At 32.1% G+C, this 19,729-nt stretch overlaps 1 protein-coding gene across 9 annotated transcripts in view; it reads left to right on the top strand.

Moving 5' to 3' along the window:
• LOC119615930 (titin) overlaps positions 1 to 19,729 on the top strand; it is a 96,446-nt gene that overhangs the window by 75,135 nt on the left and 1,582 nt on the right. For 5 of the 9 annotated variants that reach the window (XM_037971971.1, XM_037971970.1, XM_037971972.1 and 2 more), the window contains 6 exons: positions 1,004 to 1,216; positions 1,292 to 1,421; positions 1,522 to 2,052; positions 2,273 to 16,216; positions 16,688 to 16,910; positions 17,153 to 17,249. In XM_037971971.1, coding sequence (XP_037827899.1) covers positions 1,004 to 1,216; positions 1,292 to 1,421; positions 1,522 to 2,052; positions 2,273 to 16,216; positions 16,688 to 16,910; positions 17,153 to 17,249 — 15,138 coding nt within the window. Of the gene's footprint in view, positions 1 to 747; positions 930 to 1,003; positions 1,217 to 1,291; positions 1,422 to 1,521; positions 2,053 to 2,272; positions 16,217 to 16,687; positions 16,911 to 17,152; positions 17,250 to 17,480; positions 19,715 to 19,729 lie in introns of those variants that run through there. The other 4 variants (XM_037971974.1, XM_037971977.1, XM_037971976.1 and 1 more) reach the window with 4 other exon arrangements.

The following is a 19,729-nucleotide window of genomic DNA, read 5'->3' on the forward strand; positions in this document are numbered from 1 at the left end:
AGACTATAGACTGTTATAGACGAGACTATAGACTAGACCATAGACTAGATTATAGACTAGATTATAGATTGGACTACAGACTATTGAGTAGACTATAGACTCTACCATACTTTAGATTAGGCTATAAACATGACTAGACTATAGTCTGGACTAAAAACTAGACCATAGACTAGACTACAGACTGGTCTATTAACTATTATGTTTATAAGTTAGAAAAAATAAAGAAAATGTCGTGGGGGTACCGCGATATTTTACGGTATTAAAAAAGTACTTAAAAGGTACTTTAATTCTGAATTTTTTATGCCTTTCTTTATCAATTCTTACAAGCATAAAAATTACACAAAAAGTCGTAATTTATCAAACGCATACCCTATGGTGCCATTTAGGGTATGACCCTTAAGAAGAACTACTTGTTGATTTGGATAAATCAATTTTTTGATGTTGTTGCTGTGGCAGTTGTTATGGCCATTATTACCTTTTGATGTAGTTTCCAATAAAACCAATGACAAAAAAGAATAGAAAAACATGCAAAAAATCGACTTACATAAAAAATATGCATATTGGCGCCTAATGTCGACGTATTTAAATGTTGTTCGGTTGTTATTTCTTTTCTTCTGTTTTTTACATAATTGGTTATCATCATTCGAAAAGAAAAACGTTCGTTAATATATTCATTGAGCACTTGAGGTGTTTCCTTCCGGACTAGTGTTCCTAAATTGTAATGAATTTTCTAAGAATATATTTTTTAGTTGCCTTTCAACTTTTTAAGTGTGAAGACGTGCAATTTGAATTCTATACAGACTAAAATACAACTTAACTAATTGGATAAAAATATTTTATTTTTTCAATATTAGCAAAGGATTAAAATTTGCTATTAATGAAAATAGTAAACGATTTACCCAAAAATCATTATGGAAGTGAATGAAAATGTAACATAAAGTTTTGTAATTTCTAAAAAGTTGAATCCATACTCTAAAACCTTATTCTCTTCAACTTTTTTCAGATTGTGGATAAACAATTAAATAATAATCATGAGATTACTGAAACTGATACCGGTGGTGGTGGCGGAGATGAAGAAGGTGAAGATGTGAATGATAATATTAGGCTTGCAGAATCAGATCAAAACTTTAACATTGAAAAATTATCGACCACATCTGGAAGTTCTGTAGAGCCTCGAAGTGATTGCAGTTATCCAGAAGCGGAACAATTACTCAACGTAAGAATTTGTTGTTAATACATTTCAACTTGATATATTTATATTAAAAATGCAATAAATCTGTTTCTTATTTAGACCAATGATGACAAATCTTCAGAATTGATTCGAAACTCTGATCGGGACTCGGTAATGAGTGATTATTTGGCTTCTCACTTAATACCTTTACCCGATTTAAACGCAATAGCTACAGAATCGGAAGAAGAAGGTAAGAAAACTCATATTATTGTCTCTACATGCATTACATATAAAACTGAATAAACCCTTGACACTAACATAAAAAATACTTATTTTATTATTTATTTTAGATTACATGTCGGTAACGTCTAGTGCCATTGGTGATGGTACTTGGGAGACAAATTGGTTGTTTAAAAAGAAGAAATCGGGCTTAGGTAGCTCTGTTACTACAAATAGTGTTGGCATGTTAGTGCCGGACCCGAAAGAAGATGTACGTGCCCAAATAGGTGATAAAACTGCTGATGAAGTTAGTGATTTGTCCGAACTTGGATCGGATACTGATGATTCACTGGATAGTTTGCGATCAAAATTAGAACCGATCAATGATCGCCTGGCAAACAAACATTTAATAGGCGGCCAAAACAATAAAATGGTATTGGATGAACTTATTGAACGCAGCAGTATGATATCCAATACGTTGCAAAGCAATCAGGATATTTTGGATGCATGTAACGAACATGTTATCGATGCTCCAACAAAAACTGAAGCCATAAATGATAATGTAACTCAACAAGACATTACACTGGAGCAAAATGGTCCTAACCTTAGAGGGGCCTTATGTTCAGTTGTACTCGAAGACCAGAACAGCAACTCATTAGCGGGTAAGTGCTGTAGTTTACACAAATTTGTTTATGTAGATTTCCTTTAAATTTTGTATATCCATTAGCTGTAAATTTGTTCATGTAAGATTATGCTAGCGAAAAACTCCATAACTTTAAACATTGTAAAGGTAAAATATTTAAAAAGTACCCTCCTTAATAAATCTATGCATGAGAATTGGGAATGACAATGTGTTCGACTTGTATCGTTTATATTTTTTAGCCAGCGACGATACTTCTGAATCTGATGGGTGTATTGGTTTTAGTGCCATAGAAATCATAGAACCTACCCCAGATACACCTTCAGTTGTTGAAATTTTAGCTGCTATGGCTTTAGGTCCCATGCTGGCTGTTCCGACACTTGATCAGCCAGCAACATTAACTGTTTCAGACTTTAATGTTTTTACTGATTTAAAGGAATTGGCCTTAGCAGAAATTAAAGCACGCTCATTGGAATTAACTCCTCGTAATTTGGATGTAATTCCAGAAGAAACGGTGGATGTTATAAATCAAACCGATAATGTTATTGATTCTAAAAATATGACAACTTTAGATGAAACTGAGCTCAGTGAAAATGAAACGATCGTAAATTCACCTGAATTATCCTCATCAATTTCTGAACTAAATCAACAAAATTCACCTGAAACTAAAGAATCCTCAAGCGGCAAATCAACCAACGAAATCATTTCGCATCTTGCAACATTAACGAGCACAAAATTTATTTCCGGTAATTCGCATTTAAACATTGATGAAAATACTGATACAGAACTATTGCCTACTGAAGAAATCCTCTCATCTGATAAAGAAAGAACAAATGAACAAATGTTGACGGAAACACAGTCGGAGAGATGTGACAAAGATATTTCTGATTCCCCCAAACACGAAATATTATCGTCGGATTTAGAATCTAATGACCATGCCAATGCTGAAATGCACACTAATAATGATAATCTAAGTGAATGTTTGCAATCCAATAAAGATCCAACACAACAAGGTGATGTGATTAGGAAACAAGAATCATCTGAAATGCAACTGCAAGATGATTCAGACTCTAAAAACACAGAAGATAATTCAAACCCACCAATTCCTTTAGATGAACCGTCCAAAACTGAAGACAATACACCGAAAGAATATTCCAAGGAACTCGATAAAACAACACCGAATTTTGAAAACAAAACAGAGGAAACTCTATCAAACGAATCAATCAATGAAGCAGCAATACACACCGAACATAATGAAAAAGCTCCGGAAGAACAATCTTCCGATGGCAGTTCTAAAATTCAAGAATCAAATGAAAGTTTAAGTGAAGAAGTACAATCATCTGAAATACAACTAAAAATCGAATCTAAACATGAAGATAATATTTTAGCACCTGCAGAAAATATTTCTATAGGGCAGTCTTCTGAACCACATACCTATCAAAGTGCTTCTGAAGAACCATTATCTACAGAATCCTTTTCGCAATCCCAAACGATTGATGATATATCGGATAAAAATTCAAAAGTATTTGACGAAACTAATTTTAATGAAGAAAATACCCCTGAAACACAGACTGAACAAAATGTAAACTCTTCCGAAGAACAGTCAGCTGAAAAGCCACAAGAAAGTGAAGTAATTAATAAACAAGAATTAGATTCTCCATACGACGAAACTACAGCCGAGAGTACACACATCAAAGAGGAATCCACAGCTGAATGTCATATTTCAAAAGATGATGCAAAAATACTCCAGATATTCTTTGAAACACATACTGAACCAAATAAAACAATTTTAGAAGAACAATTGTCCGGGATACCAATTGAATGTAACAACTCAGATTCTACAAAAAGTGAAACTATACCATCGTGTACAGAAAGTTTAAAAACATTTGACGATACCGCTACTAATGAACTGTCTGCTATAACACAAACTGAACAAAATGTTAAACCTACGGAAGAACTAATTGGTTCAAATATCCCACCAGATTGTATATCAAATTTTTCTAATACAGAATTTGTATCTACATGTGCAGAATCCAGCGTGGAAACCAAAACTGAAAATAATATATCAACCAATTCAGAAGTTCTCGTCGAATCAATTTCTCAAGAACATTACGAAAGTAATGAAACGTTTTTGGAGGAACAATCATCTATAGCATCCAATTTACAATCCAAATCTGAAGATAACGTATCAACTGAAATTTTAAAAGTGCTCGATGAAACAACTTCTAAAGTACAGCCAATGAAGACTAATTCAGATTCACCGATTAGTGAAGCTTCATCCTCTTGTACAGAATTCAAAGTCGAGTCCAATACAGAAAATGAAACAATTTCTAGAGAAAAAATATCATTGACACAGTCGGAAGAAAAGATACCAACTGAAAGTAATTTAGATTCTCTGAACAATGAAACTGGATCCGAGGGTACAGAAATCAAAGTGGAATTAGAAACTAATGATAATATATCAAAAGAAACTGCAAAACCACTCAACGAGATAGACTTAAATAAGCAGTCCCTTGAAACATTGAGTGACCAAAATATAATATCTTCGGAGGAAAATTCAAGTGATATTGCAGAAAAAAAAATTATAGATTCTTCGAACAGTACAGCTAAATCTGAGTGCACAGAATTAAAAATTCAGTTCAACACTGAAGATAATTTATCATATTCGGAGGAACAATCATCAGATATGACACTGGAAAGTAAATCAGTTTCACCGAATACAAAAGTAACATCCAATACAGAATGTGATATATTAATAGGAAACTCAAAATTACTTGACGAAACAATTTGTATAGAGAAGTCTGAGGCACAGACGGAAGAAGAAACACTGGAAAGCAAACCAGGTTCACCGAATACAGTCACATCCAATACAGAATGTGATATATTAATTGAAAACTCAAAAGAAGAGAAGTCTGAGGCACAGACGGAAGTAGAGATAACAACTGAACGTAACTTAGATTCTTCGAGCCATGAAACCATATTCGAGGTTACAGATATCAAAGTGGAATCAGAAACTGATGATAATATATCAAAAGAAACTGCAAACCCACTCAAGGAGATAGACTTAAATAAGCAGTCCTCCAATCCTTCGAACAATGAAACCGGATCCGAGGTTATAGAAGCTTCTGAAACACAGAATGAACAAAACGTAATTTCTTCGGAGGAAAAATCATCTGATATCGCAGTTAAAAATAATTCAGATTCATCCAGTGAAGATCCATCCGCGTGTAGAGAATTCAAAGTCGAATGCGAAGCAAATGATGATATAATAACTGAAAAGTCAAAAGGACTTCATGAAACAATATCAAGGGAAGGGTCTTCTGAGGCACAGACAGAAGAAAATATTACAACTGAAAGTAATTCAGATCGTACGAACCATGAAACCGGATCCGAGGTTGTAGAAATCAAAGTGAAATCAGAAGCTGATGATAATATATCAAATGAAAATTTAGCCCCACTCAATGAGATAGCTTTAAATAAACAGTCTTCTGAAACACAGAATGAGCAGAATGTAATATCTCCAGAGGAAAAATCATCTGAAAAATCTGAGTGTACTGAACTAAAAATTCAATTCAACATTGAAGATAATATACCAAACGAAAATTCAGAAATATCTGACTATAGAAATTCTCAAGAACAATTATCTACAGAATCCAATTTTACCACTGAAATTGATGATAGTGTAACAAATAAAAATTCGACAGTACTTGACAAAACAATTTGTAAAGAGCAGTGCTTCGAAACTCAGACCGAACAAAATATAACATGTTCGGAAGAACATTCGTCAGATATGCCACTAGATAGTAGTTTAGATTCACCAAACAGTAAAGATCCTTCCGCGTTTACAGAATTTAAAGTCGCATCCAATACAGAATGTGATATATTAATTAAAAACTCAAAAGGAATTGATGAAATAGTTTCTAAAGAGAAGTCTGAGGCACAGACGCAAGAAAAGATAACCACTGAAAGTAATTTAGATTCTGTGAACATTGAAACCGTATCCGATGTTACAGAAATCACAGTGGAACTAGAGACTAACGATATTATATCAAATGAAAATTTAATCCGTCTCAATGAGATAGTTTTAAAGGTACAGTTCTCTGAAACGCAGACTGAACAAAATTTAATATCTTCGGAGAAAATACCATCAAATATACCAATGGAAAGTAATTCTGATTCACCGAAAGATGAAGATAAGTCTGAGTTTACTGAATCAAACAGTCTGTTTAAAAGTGATAATAACATTCCAAACGAAAATTCTAACGTATCGAACGAAACAATATCTCAAGAACGATCCTCTGAAACACAGACTGAACAAAATGAAAGAATTTCGGGAGAACTAGATAATTGTTCAGAATCTAATTTGAAAACCAAAATTGATGATAATGTTATAAATGAAAATTTAAAAGTTCTCGTCGAAACAATTTCAAAAGAGCAGTGCTTTGAAACTCAGACCGAGCAAGACATAACATTTGCCGAGGAACAATCATCAAATATTGCAGAATCACAAAACAGTGAAGCTGTTTCCAATACTGAGGAAAATATAGCAAACGTAAATTCAAAAGCATTTGATGAAAGAATTTCTGAAGTGAACTCTTCGGAATCACACGCTGAAGAAAATAAAACAACTGATATACCAGTGAACACTAATTTAAATCCTCCAGATAATAAAGCCCCAACCGATTCTACAGAAATTACTGTAGAATCAGAAACTGATGATAACATATCAAATGAAATTCCGAAACCACTTAACGAAATAATTTCTAAAGAGCAGTGCCTAGAAAGACAAACTGAACAAATTGTGGAAAAATCATCCGATATAGCTCTGGAAAGTAATTCAGATTCAATAAAAAATGAAGCAGAACTCACGTGTCCAGAACTCATCGTCGAATCGAAATCAAATGAAAATTTAAAAGTACTCGATGAAACAATTTCTCAAGAACAATTCTCTGAAACAAAAACGGGAAACATTGAAAAAGTTTTAGAAAAAGATTTATTTACTGAATGTCAAGTGCAATCCGACAATTTAAAAGCTCTTGACGACGAAACAATTTCTCAAGAACAATACTTTGAAACAAAGATCGATCAAAATGAAACAGTTTTGAAAGAACAATTATCTGCAGAATCCAATTTACAATCTAAAACAAACTCAAATATATGTGACAAAATAGTTTGTCATGAACAACACTCGGAAATACAAAGCGAAATAGTTTCGGAACAACAATTATCGACGGAATCCGATGTGAACACAAAACCTAATGATAATATATCAAATGAAAATGCAGAAGCACCCATCGAAACAACTTGTAAAGATCAGTCCTTTAAAACACAAATTGAACAAAATACAGTATCTTCGGAAGAACAGTCGTGTGATTTACCACCCGAATGTGATTCAGAATTCAAAGCCGAATCCAATACTAAAGATGATGTATCAAATGAAAATTCTAAAACAGATGAAATAATTTTAATAGAGCAGTCCACTGAAACACAGTCTAATCAAAATGTTATATCCTCGGAGGAAAAATCATCCGATTTAGCATTAGATAATAAATCTGATTCTCCGAACAATGGAACCGAATCCGCAGTTTCCAAAACTGAAGTTAAAATACAGATTGAAGAAAATGTAACATCATTTGAGAAACAATCGTGTGAAATACCACTGGAAAGTAATTCGGAATCTTTATTTATTGAAGCTGTATCTGCATGTACAGAATCCATAGTTGAATCCTATAATACAAATGATATATCAAGTGAAATACATGACGAAAACATTTCTGAAGAACAATCTTCAATTATAAAAGTTGTACCTGCATTTACAGAATCTATAGTTGAATCCAATACCACAGATGATATATCAAATGAAATACATGACGAAAACATTTCTGAAGAACATTCTTCTGAGTCGAAGGAAAATACAGCAACTGGTATTCCTCTGGAAAGTAATTCTGATTCTGCAAACAATGAATTTACATCCGAGATCCGAGAAATCAAAGTAGAATCAAATATTGATGATTGCATTTCAAATGAAAATTCAAAACCTCCCAGCGAAATAAATTTGATACAGCAGTCCTCTGTACCACTGGCTGAAGGAAAGGATGAAGCTCTAGTGGATAATCTAAATTCTACAAAAAGTGCAGATTTAAACATCGCATCCGGAACTGAACATAATATATCAAATGAAAATTTTAAAGTAATGAACGATACAATTTCTGAAGAACAATCACCAGACACACAGACTGAACGAAATGAAGCTGTTTTGGAAGAACATGTTTGTACTGAATCCAATTTACAATCCAAAACTGAAGATATCGTTTTAAATGAAAATTTAAAAGCACTCAATGAAACAATTTCCAAAGAGCAGAGCCATAAAACACTGACTGAAACCACTGTAAAATCTTCAGAGGAACCATCATCTGATATCTCACTTAAAAGTACTTCAGATTTACCCAGCTTCACTCCATCAAATGAAAATTCAAAATACCTTGAAGAAATCATTTCTGAAGAACGTTATTCTGAAGACTCTGCAAATACAACCACTAATATTCCAATGGAAAATAATTCAGATTCTACGAACAATGAAGCTCCGTCCCAGGTTACAGAAATAAAAGTGGAATCTAAAACTGATAATAACATATCAAATGAAATGTCTAAACAGTTCAATGCAATAATTTTAACAAAAGAGCCCCTTGAAACACAGACTGAACAAATGGAGGAAAAATCTCCCGATACAGCCCTGGTATGTAATTCAGATGGTATAAAAAATGATGCAGTGCCCACGTGTTCAAAAATCATCGAATCGAAAACTGAAAACATATCAAATGAAAATTTTGAAATAGAATCAGTAGTGGAAGCCAAAACTGAAACTAATGTATTATTCGAAGATTCAAAAGTACTCAACGAAGAACAATCTTCTGAAACACAGGCCGAACCAAATGAAACAGTTTTAAAAGAACAATTATCTACGCAATCCGATTTACAATCAAAAATTGAAAATGACCTATCAAATGAAAATGTAAAAGAACTTGACGAACCTATTTCCAAGGAGCAGAGCCTACAATCTGAACCCACTGCTTTATCTTCAGAGGAAAAATCAGTGAACGAAAATTCTGACGCACAGACAATAAAAAATACAATAAGTAATATTCCACTGGAAAGCAATTTAGATTCTATGGAAAATGAAGTAACAGAAATTAAAGTGGAATTTAACACTTATGATAGTATAACAAATGAAAGTTCAGAAGCACTAAACATTTTAACAGAGTCACCTAAGATACAGACTGAACAAAATATATTATGTTCGGAGGAAAAATCTGCAGTGGGCATGGAAAGTAATTCAGCAGTACCCTCTTGTACAGAAACCATAATTGAAACCAAAATTGTAAATAATATATCAAACGAAAACTCAAATATACTTGATGAAACAATTTCTCGAGAACAATTAACAGACACACAGACTGAACAAAATGAATCAGTTTCGGAAGAACATTTATGTACTGAATCTAATTTACAATACAAAACTGAAGAAGCCATTTCAAATGAAAATTTAAAAGCATTCGACAAAGCAATTTCCGAAGAGCAAAACCACCAAACACACACAGAACCAATTGCAATATCTTCAGAAGAACAATCATCTGATATTCCACTTAAAAGTAATTCAGATTTACCGAATATTGAAAATTCAAAAGAAATCATTTCTGAAGAGCTGTTTTCTGAAGCTTGTGCAAATACTGATATTCCACAGGAAAATAATTCAGATTCTAAGAACAAGGAAGCTGCATCCCAGGTTACAGAAATCAAACTAGAATCTAAACAAAATGAACAAATTGAGGAAAAATCACCCGATGTAGTACCCACGTGTTCAGAACTCATCGTCGATTCGAAATCTGAAAACAATGCATCAAATGAAAATTTGAATGTTCTTGACGAGACGGTTTCTCAAGAACAATTCTCCGAAATAAAAGAACGAATTGAAACAGTTGCAGAAGAAGAATTACCCGAAAAAGACAATATACAATCTAAAACTGATGACGAAAATATAAAAGAACTCGACGAAACAATTTCTCTGGAACATTCCTCTGAAACACAGACCAAAGAAACTGAAACAGTTTTGAAAGAACAATTATCTACAGAATCCAATATACAATCTAAGACTGAAGACAACGTATCAAATGAAAGTTTTAAAGTACTCGACGAAAATATTTCTGAAGAGCAGATCCCTAAAACACTAACTGAACAAAACGCAACATCTTCGGAGGATAGATTATGTGATATCCTACAGGAAAGTCATGTTGATTCACCGAATAATGAAGTTCCAATCTCTTCTTCTGAAGTACAAACAACTGATAATGCACTGGAAAGTAATTCAGATTCTACAAACAATGAAGTTGCAGAAATCAATACAGGATCTATATCTGATGATAATGTATCTAATAAAAATTCAAAACCACTCAACGAAATAATTTTAACAGAGCAGTCGCCTGAAACACATATTAGCCCAAATGTAATATCTTTGGAGGAAAAACCATCTGATATAGCATTGGAGAGTAATTCAGATTCTACAAAAAGGGAAGAAGTACTCGAGCGTACAGAACCCATAGTGGAACACAAAGCTGAAAATAATATTTCAGACGAAAATTCAAATATACTCGACGATACAATTTCTCAACAACAATACTCTGAAACAAACACACAACAAAACAATTCGGTTTCGGAAGAACAATTATATACTCAATCCAATTTAAAATCTAGAACTGAAGATAACGAAACGAATGAAAATTTAAAAGCCTATGACGAAATAATTTGTAAAGAGCAGGCCACTGACACACAGACTTTAAAAAGTACAATATTTTTAGGGGAACAGTCATCTGATATTCCATTAGAAAGTAACACAGATTCACTGAATATTGAAGCCGCTCCAGCGTGTACAGAATTCAAAGTTGAATCCAAAACATCAAATGAAAATTTAAAATGTCTTGACGAAACAATTTCTGAAGAGAAGTTTTCTGAGGCAAATGAAAATTCAAAAGTACCAATCGAAACGATTTCTCAAGAGCAATCCTATGAATCGAAGATCGAACACGATGAAACATTTACGGAAGATCAATTATCTGCTGAATCTAATGTACTGGAAAGTAACTTAGATTCTATAACAAATGAATCTCCAATCCCGTGTAGAGAATCAATAGAAGAAAAATCATTTGATATACTGAACATTATTTCAGAATCTTCGAATATGGATGCTGTATCCAAGTCCAAAGTGGATTCTAAATCTAAAGATAATTTACCAAATGCAGTAATCGATGAACAATCTTCTAAAACACGTGGCAAAAATGAAAAGGTTTCAGAAGAATTATTATCTACAACAGTTTCTCAAGAAGTGACTTCTGAAACGCGAACTGAAAATACTGTAACATTTTTGAGTGAACATTCCTCTGATATAGCGCTTGAATCTAATTCAAATTTACTGAACACTGAAACTGTATCCGAATCTAAAACTGAAGATAATATTGCAGACGAAAATTCGAAAATACTCCCCGAAAAAAATTCTCAAGAAAATTCCTCTGAAACACACATCGAACAAATTAAAACAGTTGTAGAAGAACAATTATCTACAGAACACAATTTGCAGTTAAAGACTGACGATCAATTGATATCACATGAGAATTTAAGAGAACTTGGCGATAAAACAAGTCCAAAAGAACAGATTTTTGAAACACTAATAGATAAAAATGAAACACTTTCAACAGAAGAATCAACTAAAAAACAAATTGATATCAGTTTAGATACCTCTCCAGAATCAAATTTGCAATCCAAAATTGAAGATAGTAAAATAGATGAGTATTCAATAGAACCCAAAGAAAAAACTTGTAAAGAGCAAGCCGAACAAAATGAAAGGTCTTCGGTAGAACACTTATCTGATATACAAATGCATTGTATTTCTGAACTTACAAATAGTGAACCCCCATCTGCATGTTCAGAATCTATAACGGAAGTGCTCGATAAAATTAATTCTGATTTAGAGTCGGGGTTAAATGAAAAAAATTCTGCAGAACAAACATCTGAAATAACAGTGGATATTAATTTAGATTCTACGAAGAGTAACGATTTTAGTGTTTCTTCAGAATCCAACGTACAAATCAAAACTGAAGATAATATATCAAATGAAACGAAGTCGGATCAAAACGAAATAATTTCGGAGGAACATTCATCAAATATACGATTGGAAAATAATATAGTTAATGTAGATGTGTCTACACGTGTAGAGTCGGAGCAAAACGAAAAAAATTCAGAAGAACATTCATCAAATATACGATTGGCAAATAATTTAGACAATGTAGATGTGTCTACTTGTGTAGAGTCCAATACAGAATCCAAAAATGTGGATAATATCTCAAATGAAAGTTCAACTGAAATCGACGTTACAATTTGCAAGCCGACCAAAATATCACACAGTTCGACAAAAGAATATTCTGAAATGCCAATAGAGTCTAATATGGAATCCAAAATGGAAAATAATGAACAGACAGAACAAATTTCTGAATTACCACTTGAGGAACAAAATGAAATTGTATCAAAAGAAAAACCATTAGAAATACTACAGGACGATAATATAAACAATTTGAAAAATGAAGTTGAATGTTCTCAATCCAATATGGAATCCACCGTTGAATACCCACATTCGAACGCATTCGGAGATACAATTTCTAATGAGCAGTTAAAACAAAGTGAAATAGTAACAAAAGACCAGTCTGTTTTACAATTGCAAAACCAGGAAGATTTAAAACACAAAGCAGAAAATTTAGAAGTAATTGAAGAAACAATTTCGACGGAACCATCAGCGGAAATGCCACAGCCTCAAAAAGCTATAACTTTAGAATTAAATTTCAAATCAAAAACAGAAGACAGTGACTCAGATATACAAAAAACACTAAACGAAACAATATCTTCGGAATTACAGATAAAAACAAACATTCATTTGACAAAACAAAAATCCTCTGAAATAAAACAGGAAGAAATATCAGGCTTAAATTCTGAGGATATCATTTCAAATAAAGATTTAAGATTATTTGACGAGGGAATTCCTGAAGTAATTATAACAAAACAATCATCAGAAACACCACAACAAAAAAATTCGGACTCTACAAATGGTGAATCTTTATCCCCTAACGATAAATCAACACTCGTAATTTCATGTGAAACTGATGCAACAGCAGAACAAAATAAAATAGTTTTAATAGAAATTGTTTGTACAAAAGAATCGTCTGAAAAAGTGCTTGATAATAATTCAGACTGTACAATATTTAAAACATTATCAGTTTCTTCAGAATCCTATCAGCAAAACAAAATTGAAGATAACGCATCAAATGAAAATTTAAGGAATCTCGATGAAATAATTCCAAAAGGGCTTTCATCTGAAACATGTATAGAAGAAAATAAAGCGGTTGTGGAAAAGCAATCATCTGAAATACCTGGAGAAGATAATTTAGAATGTACTTCCACTGAAGTTCTTTCTGTGTGTTTAGAAACTAATGTACAATTAAAAGTCGAAGATAATATATCAAATGTAAATTCTCAAGTTCTTACCGATAATAGTTCTAAAGACCAAATTGTTTTCAAACAGCAATCATCTGAAATACATGGCAACTCAGACTCTACGCACAATGAATCATTGTGTGCGTGTTTCGAAAGTAAATCTCAGTGCAAATCTGATGATGAATTAGTACAAGAAAACTCCGATCAAAATGTTTTACTGGGATGTTTTCCTAGAGTTTTGTGTCCTTGCCTCGAACCTAATAAGCAATCCAAAACATATGAGGATACATCAATATGTAAACATATAATAGGTGAAACTAGGCAGAATGAAGTTACTTTGAAACAAGAGTCATCTGAAATACCTTTAGAAGTTATTTCAAACTCCAAACAATGTTTGGAATCGTGTGTACCCACAATTGAGAACAAATCTTCAGCAAATAATGACAAATTGCCTCCGAATTCGGAGGCAAAAACTGAAGACAATTCTACGGAAGAAGATTCAGCTGATATACAGCTACAGAATAATGACCAATATATGGAAGAAAACTCTGCTTTATCCCTAATTTCAGAATCAAAAACTGACGACAATTCAGCTGGAAAACATTCATTCATAGTTACTGAAACTGTTGAGAAGAAAAATTCTTCTAACAACGATGCTTTGTGTCCTCATTCAGAATCAACAACTGAAGATAATTCAGCCGAAGAGCATTCATTGATAGTCACTGGAACTTTTGGTAATGAACAGCCCAAAACTGAACAAGAATATTTTTTATCTGCAAATTCAGAAGCAAAAACTGATTATAATTCAGTAGAAGAAATTTCAATTACACTCAATGAAAATATCGGGAATGAACAGACCAATAATGAGGAAGAATCTTCATCAAAAAATAAAGCTTTATGTAAAACCTCAGAAGTAATAAGTGAAATCAATTCAGTGGAAGAGCATTCAACTACACTCACTGAATCTGTCGGGAACGAGCAGGCCAAAATTGAGGAAAAAACTTATTCGCAAAATGACGCTTTATCCCCAAATTCAGAAACAAAGGCCGACGACAGTTCAGCGGTAGAGAATTCAACTATACTCACTGAAACTGTTAAGAATGAACAGCCCAACTTTGAGAAGAACACTTTTTCCCAAAATTACGCTATGACTGAAGACAATTTAGCGGAAGGATATTCAATTGTACTCGATGAAACAATTGTGAAGGAAAGTCCAGTTGAAGTACATCTGCAACAGAATGAAATTGTTTCAAAAGAACATAAGGTGGAAAGCATCTCTAATAAAACCTTGTCTGAAAATAAAAAGTCTAACGCGCAATCTGAAACTGTAGAAAATATATTAGATAAACATTCAAAAACACCAGATGAGATAAATTCCAATGAAGAATCTGGCGAAATAGAGTCAACTCAAATTATAATACTTTCAAGTGAACAAACAGCTGAAATAGCGCCAAATATTATTTCAAACACCAAAGATATATTAGAAGAAGTTGGCAAATCGCCTGTGCCTCCAATCCTATCGGAAGCATCAGAAGCTAAAAGTACTACACTGGTACCAGATGTACGTGATAAACCAGTGGAACTTGCAGTTTCACTAGATGATTCCCCTACAATATCTAGACAAACTACCGTTGTAAAAATTGAAAACGAAGATAAAGTTGAGGAGGTCAATAATAAAGCAGCAGATTCAATAGTATCTGCCACCAATCAACCACCAGGTAACCACAATATAACAAAGAAACTTCAACGACAGTGTAGAGTGGAAGACACAACACCGAGTTTTGAAGATGTAAGTCCACAATCATTGCCACAGACAACGCCACCGAGCACTTTGGCTGGCTTATGCCAAAAATTCATCCATGACAAACATCTTTTGAATGCGCTTGAAAACCGACGACGTCGAACCCTACTCATGCATAGATTTTTAAGTACCCTTGATTTGTCAAATTCCACTGATGATAGTATGGAGGAAGCTAACAAAGTCCATACTGAGGTACTAGTTACAGAAAATCCAGTAGTTTGTGAAAGCTTTACACTTTCTCATGATCACGACAGTGATTATGAAGACTGTAGTGATTCGTTTATTTTCGAAATAAACGATCTCGATAAGATTTCATATAATTTCATTAATAATATTCTCTTCTCAGATCAATTAAGTCATGATTCCAAACCATCTGCTGATAGTCGAACTAACACTATTGAGGAATATATTGATAATGAAAATGATGAAAAGGATATTTTAGCTTTTAATTTTAACAACAATTCTACTACTAACCCAACTACTACTATTATTACTACTACTCCTCCTACTAATTTATCCACAGAAATTAGATCTAAGGCATATACTACTAATAATCCTAATAATAAGACTAACAATCATAAGCAACCGATCACTATCATAAGTGATGATCCTACAAGAACTACAACTAACCAGAAGCATCAATATGATCTACTAACAAGCGCAGTTCAAAATAAAGAAACTTCTAACTCTAATTCACAATGTGTTCAGCAATTCATTAACAATGATCAAGTAAACCTAGAAATACTAACAGATGATAATGGTCATAATGGTATTCATGTCGGTGTTGATGATGGTGCCAATAGAGATGAAGAAGAAGATGATGATGTGGCTATTTTGCGACATTTTGTACCAGGTACTCATTTTCAAAACTATATGGCCATTTTCATAAACTCGGTGTGGTGTATTTTATGTGTAATTTATGTTTAATTTTGGAATTTGTAATTATGTTTGTACTTACATATGTTTGTATGTATGTATGTATGTATGTATGTATGTATGTATATATATCAACATTCCATTTTATTGTGGTTCGATTTAGTTTGTAAATTGTGTTTTTATTTTATTTTATTCAAGCTTATATTTATATTGAAAAAGGCTAGTTTTGATATTATATGTGTAATACATATGCAAAATGAAAATGTCTAAGTGTAAATTGATTAACAGGATCAATAAACAAGACAAAATAAAAAATCTCTACAAATTCCGAAATATATTTAGATTTTTAAAGTGCTTTTCATTGTAATAAAGTGCTTTGGAAAATAAAAATATGTATCTAAACAGTGTCCAGTGTCAACCCCTTTCTTATGGCTTCTATATTTTGTAGGTTCTATAGCAGAACGTGAATACAAAAAATGGTATAATGCTGTCGAAATGCCAAATAATCCATATGCTCCCGAAGCTCTGAAAAGACGTATCAGTGGTAGCCAAGAACGCTTCATCGATTTACCAAATATAAGTCCAACAAACGATCTTAATACTTTGGAATTATTAAATAATCAGAAACTAGATGAAGATGAAAACACGACCCGTGAAAGTGATTATAAAAGGTAACTATTTACTATAAATTTTATTCACTGTATTTAATATTCATACTTACGATTAATAGCTGCATATGTGATCGCATGATCGGTCTTGAATTAGTCTAAAATTTACTAGCTTTCTTGTTCGATATCAAATGACATAATCTGTAATAATACGATCATTTCACTGGATCGGAAATGTATTATTTCATATGATTTTTAATTATTTGAATTTAACTGTAATGAAATTTTTATTTAAAATTTTAAAGGTATAGTCGAGATTACTACATCAATGGCAGTCTAACAACGCCGCAAACATCACCAGCAAGAGATGTTTCTGCACGTGAAACTAAGGATATCCGAGAGGTAAACAACAACTACAACAATATTAATAATAATATCAATTCATATCAGAATAAATCACGTAACGCCAACACAAAACATTTTCCTAACGATTGTCATTGGACTCTATCAACACCAGTGCGTCGTAGCAGTTCCCTTAAATATTTGAACAAGAATATTAATTCTCCACCTCCTCCATATCAACATGCTCCCACTTATCACCAGCATAATAATAAAACATCATCCATTTTACAGACCAGACCCTCAACATCCACCTCCTATTATAACCACTTTAACAATCTCAGTAACGACGACAATGAGGACGAAGATGATAATTTAGATTTACATTCCCAGCGCTCATGGAAGAGTAGTTCTGCACTTAATTCCAAACGTAGAACCGTTAGTATGTTAAGTTTATTTAGTGCTGATAGCAGTAGATCTAGTAATATGTCACGCAATAATTACAAAGATGCTAATGTTTTGACTCAATTTGAAAAGCAATTGCTACATAAAGATTTGAAGCGCAACAGTTTTAGGGCTGTATCAGCAACAACCAAAGATTTCGTACTAAATCCCCTATACGAAAAGGATCAATTTTTCAATGGTGACAAAGCTCTAAAGCTATCCATAGTTAAACCCCAGCAAAGTTCTCAACAAACCAATCGGCACGAAGAGCCTGCTGGGGACTCCGGTGTTGACAGTTGTTTCCCCAATGAATCGAAACACTATGACAATACCTTGCTATTTTAGTTGAATGTCATTGGAAATAAAATACTGGCTATCTTAGCACTTTCTAAATCTCAATTCATGCAATTCAATTTCAAATTTGCCATAAACAATAGAATTATGTTTTGTTTTAAACATGAATTATATAGCTTTAATTAAAATCCTAACAAAGATGAAAGTACTTTAAAGTAAATGATCACAAAGCCTTATGTTTGCAAGGGTATCAATTAGACGCCTATTGTAAACGACTTCAAACAATAACATTAATCGACGTGTGTTATTACGAGTACATATTTCTTAAAATATACAATTTTATTTAATTAAACTAGTTGCACATAGATACATATAATTAAGTATAATTGATATCCTTACTAAATATACTTACATACTTATACATACTATTTATTTAGTTACTAGTCAAATGCACACTTTTATTTAAATACCCAAAAGTAACTACAATCCAATAATTACATACATAAAATATTTGCCAATGTAGCTAAAAATTAGTGCCATGCTCTTGAACTTAACGATTCTTATAAGTCGTAAACAAAAGAAAAACAAATTCTAAATAAGAGAACTAAGTTCTTTCTGTTTTTACGAACAAATATTAGAAACATGTTGCAGTTGTATCAACTTTCTTTAATTTACACTTAAAGAAAAAAAGTCATATTTCTTCGTTATAATATTAAGTAAATATATCGCCAACATGTTTTTAATATTTTAAAATTTTTATTTAACACTTCATTATTATTATAACTATTCTAGTTTTTGCTTTTAATTTGATCGTTAATTTGAAATAAAGGTTTGAATTTCACAAAGAAACAAATGTTTTTAGTAAAATTTTTACATAATTATTTAACATTATACATATGTATAAACAGAATCGGTAAAAACACACACACCCAAATGAATTGAAAATATGTAAAATTTTAAGGTAAGTAAATACACGGATACATGACTGATATGTATGTATGTGTGTAAGCAAATGTAATTAAAATCAATGCTACTAATTTAAAATTTTTTCTTAAATTAATATGGTTTGTATTAAACTTTCTACAATTATAGTCTCAAAGTTAACAAAAAAATATGCTAAAATTTTACTAACAGCATTTGTTTCGTAGTTTTAGAATATCACTATAATTTTCAACTAATTCTATTACATTATTTAACTAACACCAAACATAACACCTTTTTCATTAAATGTATTTACAAATCACCTTTGAAATATGTGAAATTTTTAAACATGTTTATTTCTACTAAAACAATAATTATTACAATTTTAAGGATTCTTAAAACATTTTAAAATTTGGAAGCTCTTTTAACTTAAGTTCTTAACTTCTTCTTTGAAGTATACATACATATACAAATTTGAAATGTAATTTAATTCTTAATAACATTTCTAAATTCCAGCTTGGAACTTGATTTTTGAATTTTATCAGCAACATTTTGTAATTTTGAAGTTTTTACGATTTGTCTATACATATTAAATATTAATCACTAAAAAAGTTAAAAAAAAATAGGTTATGAATAATGCAGTATTTTGTTTAAAATAGAAAACAAATCTATTAAGCATTTCAGTTATTTTACACCATAATTAAGCTTAATTTGCAATAGAATAAAGGCAATGGGAAGCTTACAGAACAGACCAATTTATCTTACAGTTCTTGACACATTTACCTTATAATTTATTTAGCTTTTTACGCAATAATAACTCTGATTTAATAAAATCGTTTTAACTTTATATTTTTGCCCAAAAAAAAAAACAAATTGAACATTAA

The sequence above is a fragment of the Lucilia sericata genome, unplaced genomic scaffold (assembly GCF_015586225.1).
Source record: "Lucilia sericata isolate MDLA Ls3-8-SP2 unplaced genomic scaffold, ASM1558622v1 Contig000048F_arrow, whole genome shotgun sequence".
NCBI lineage: Eukaryota > Metazoa > Arthropoda > Insecta > Diptera > Calliphoridae > Lucilia > Lucilia sericata.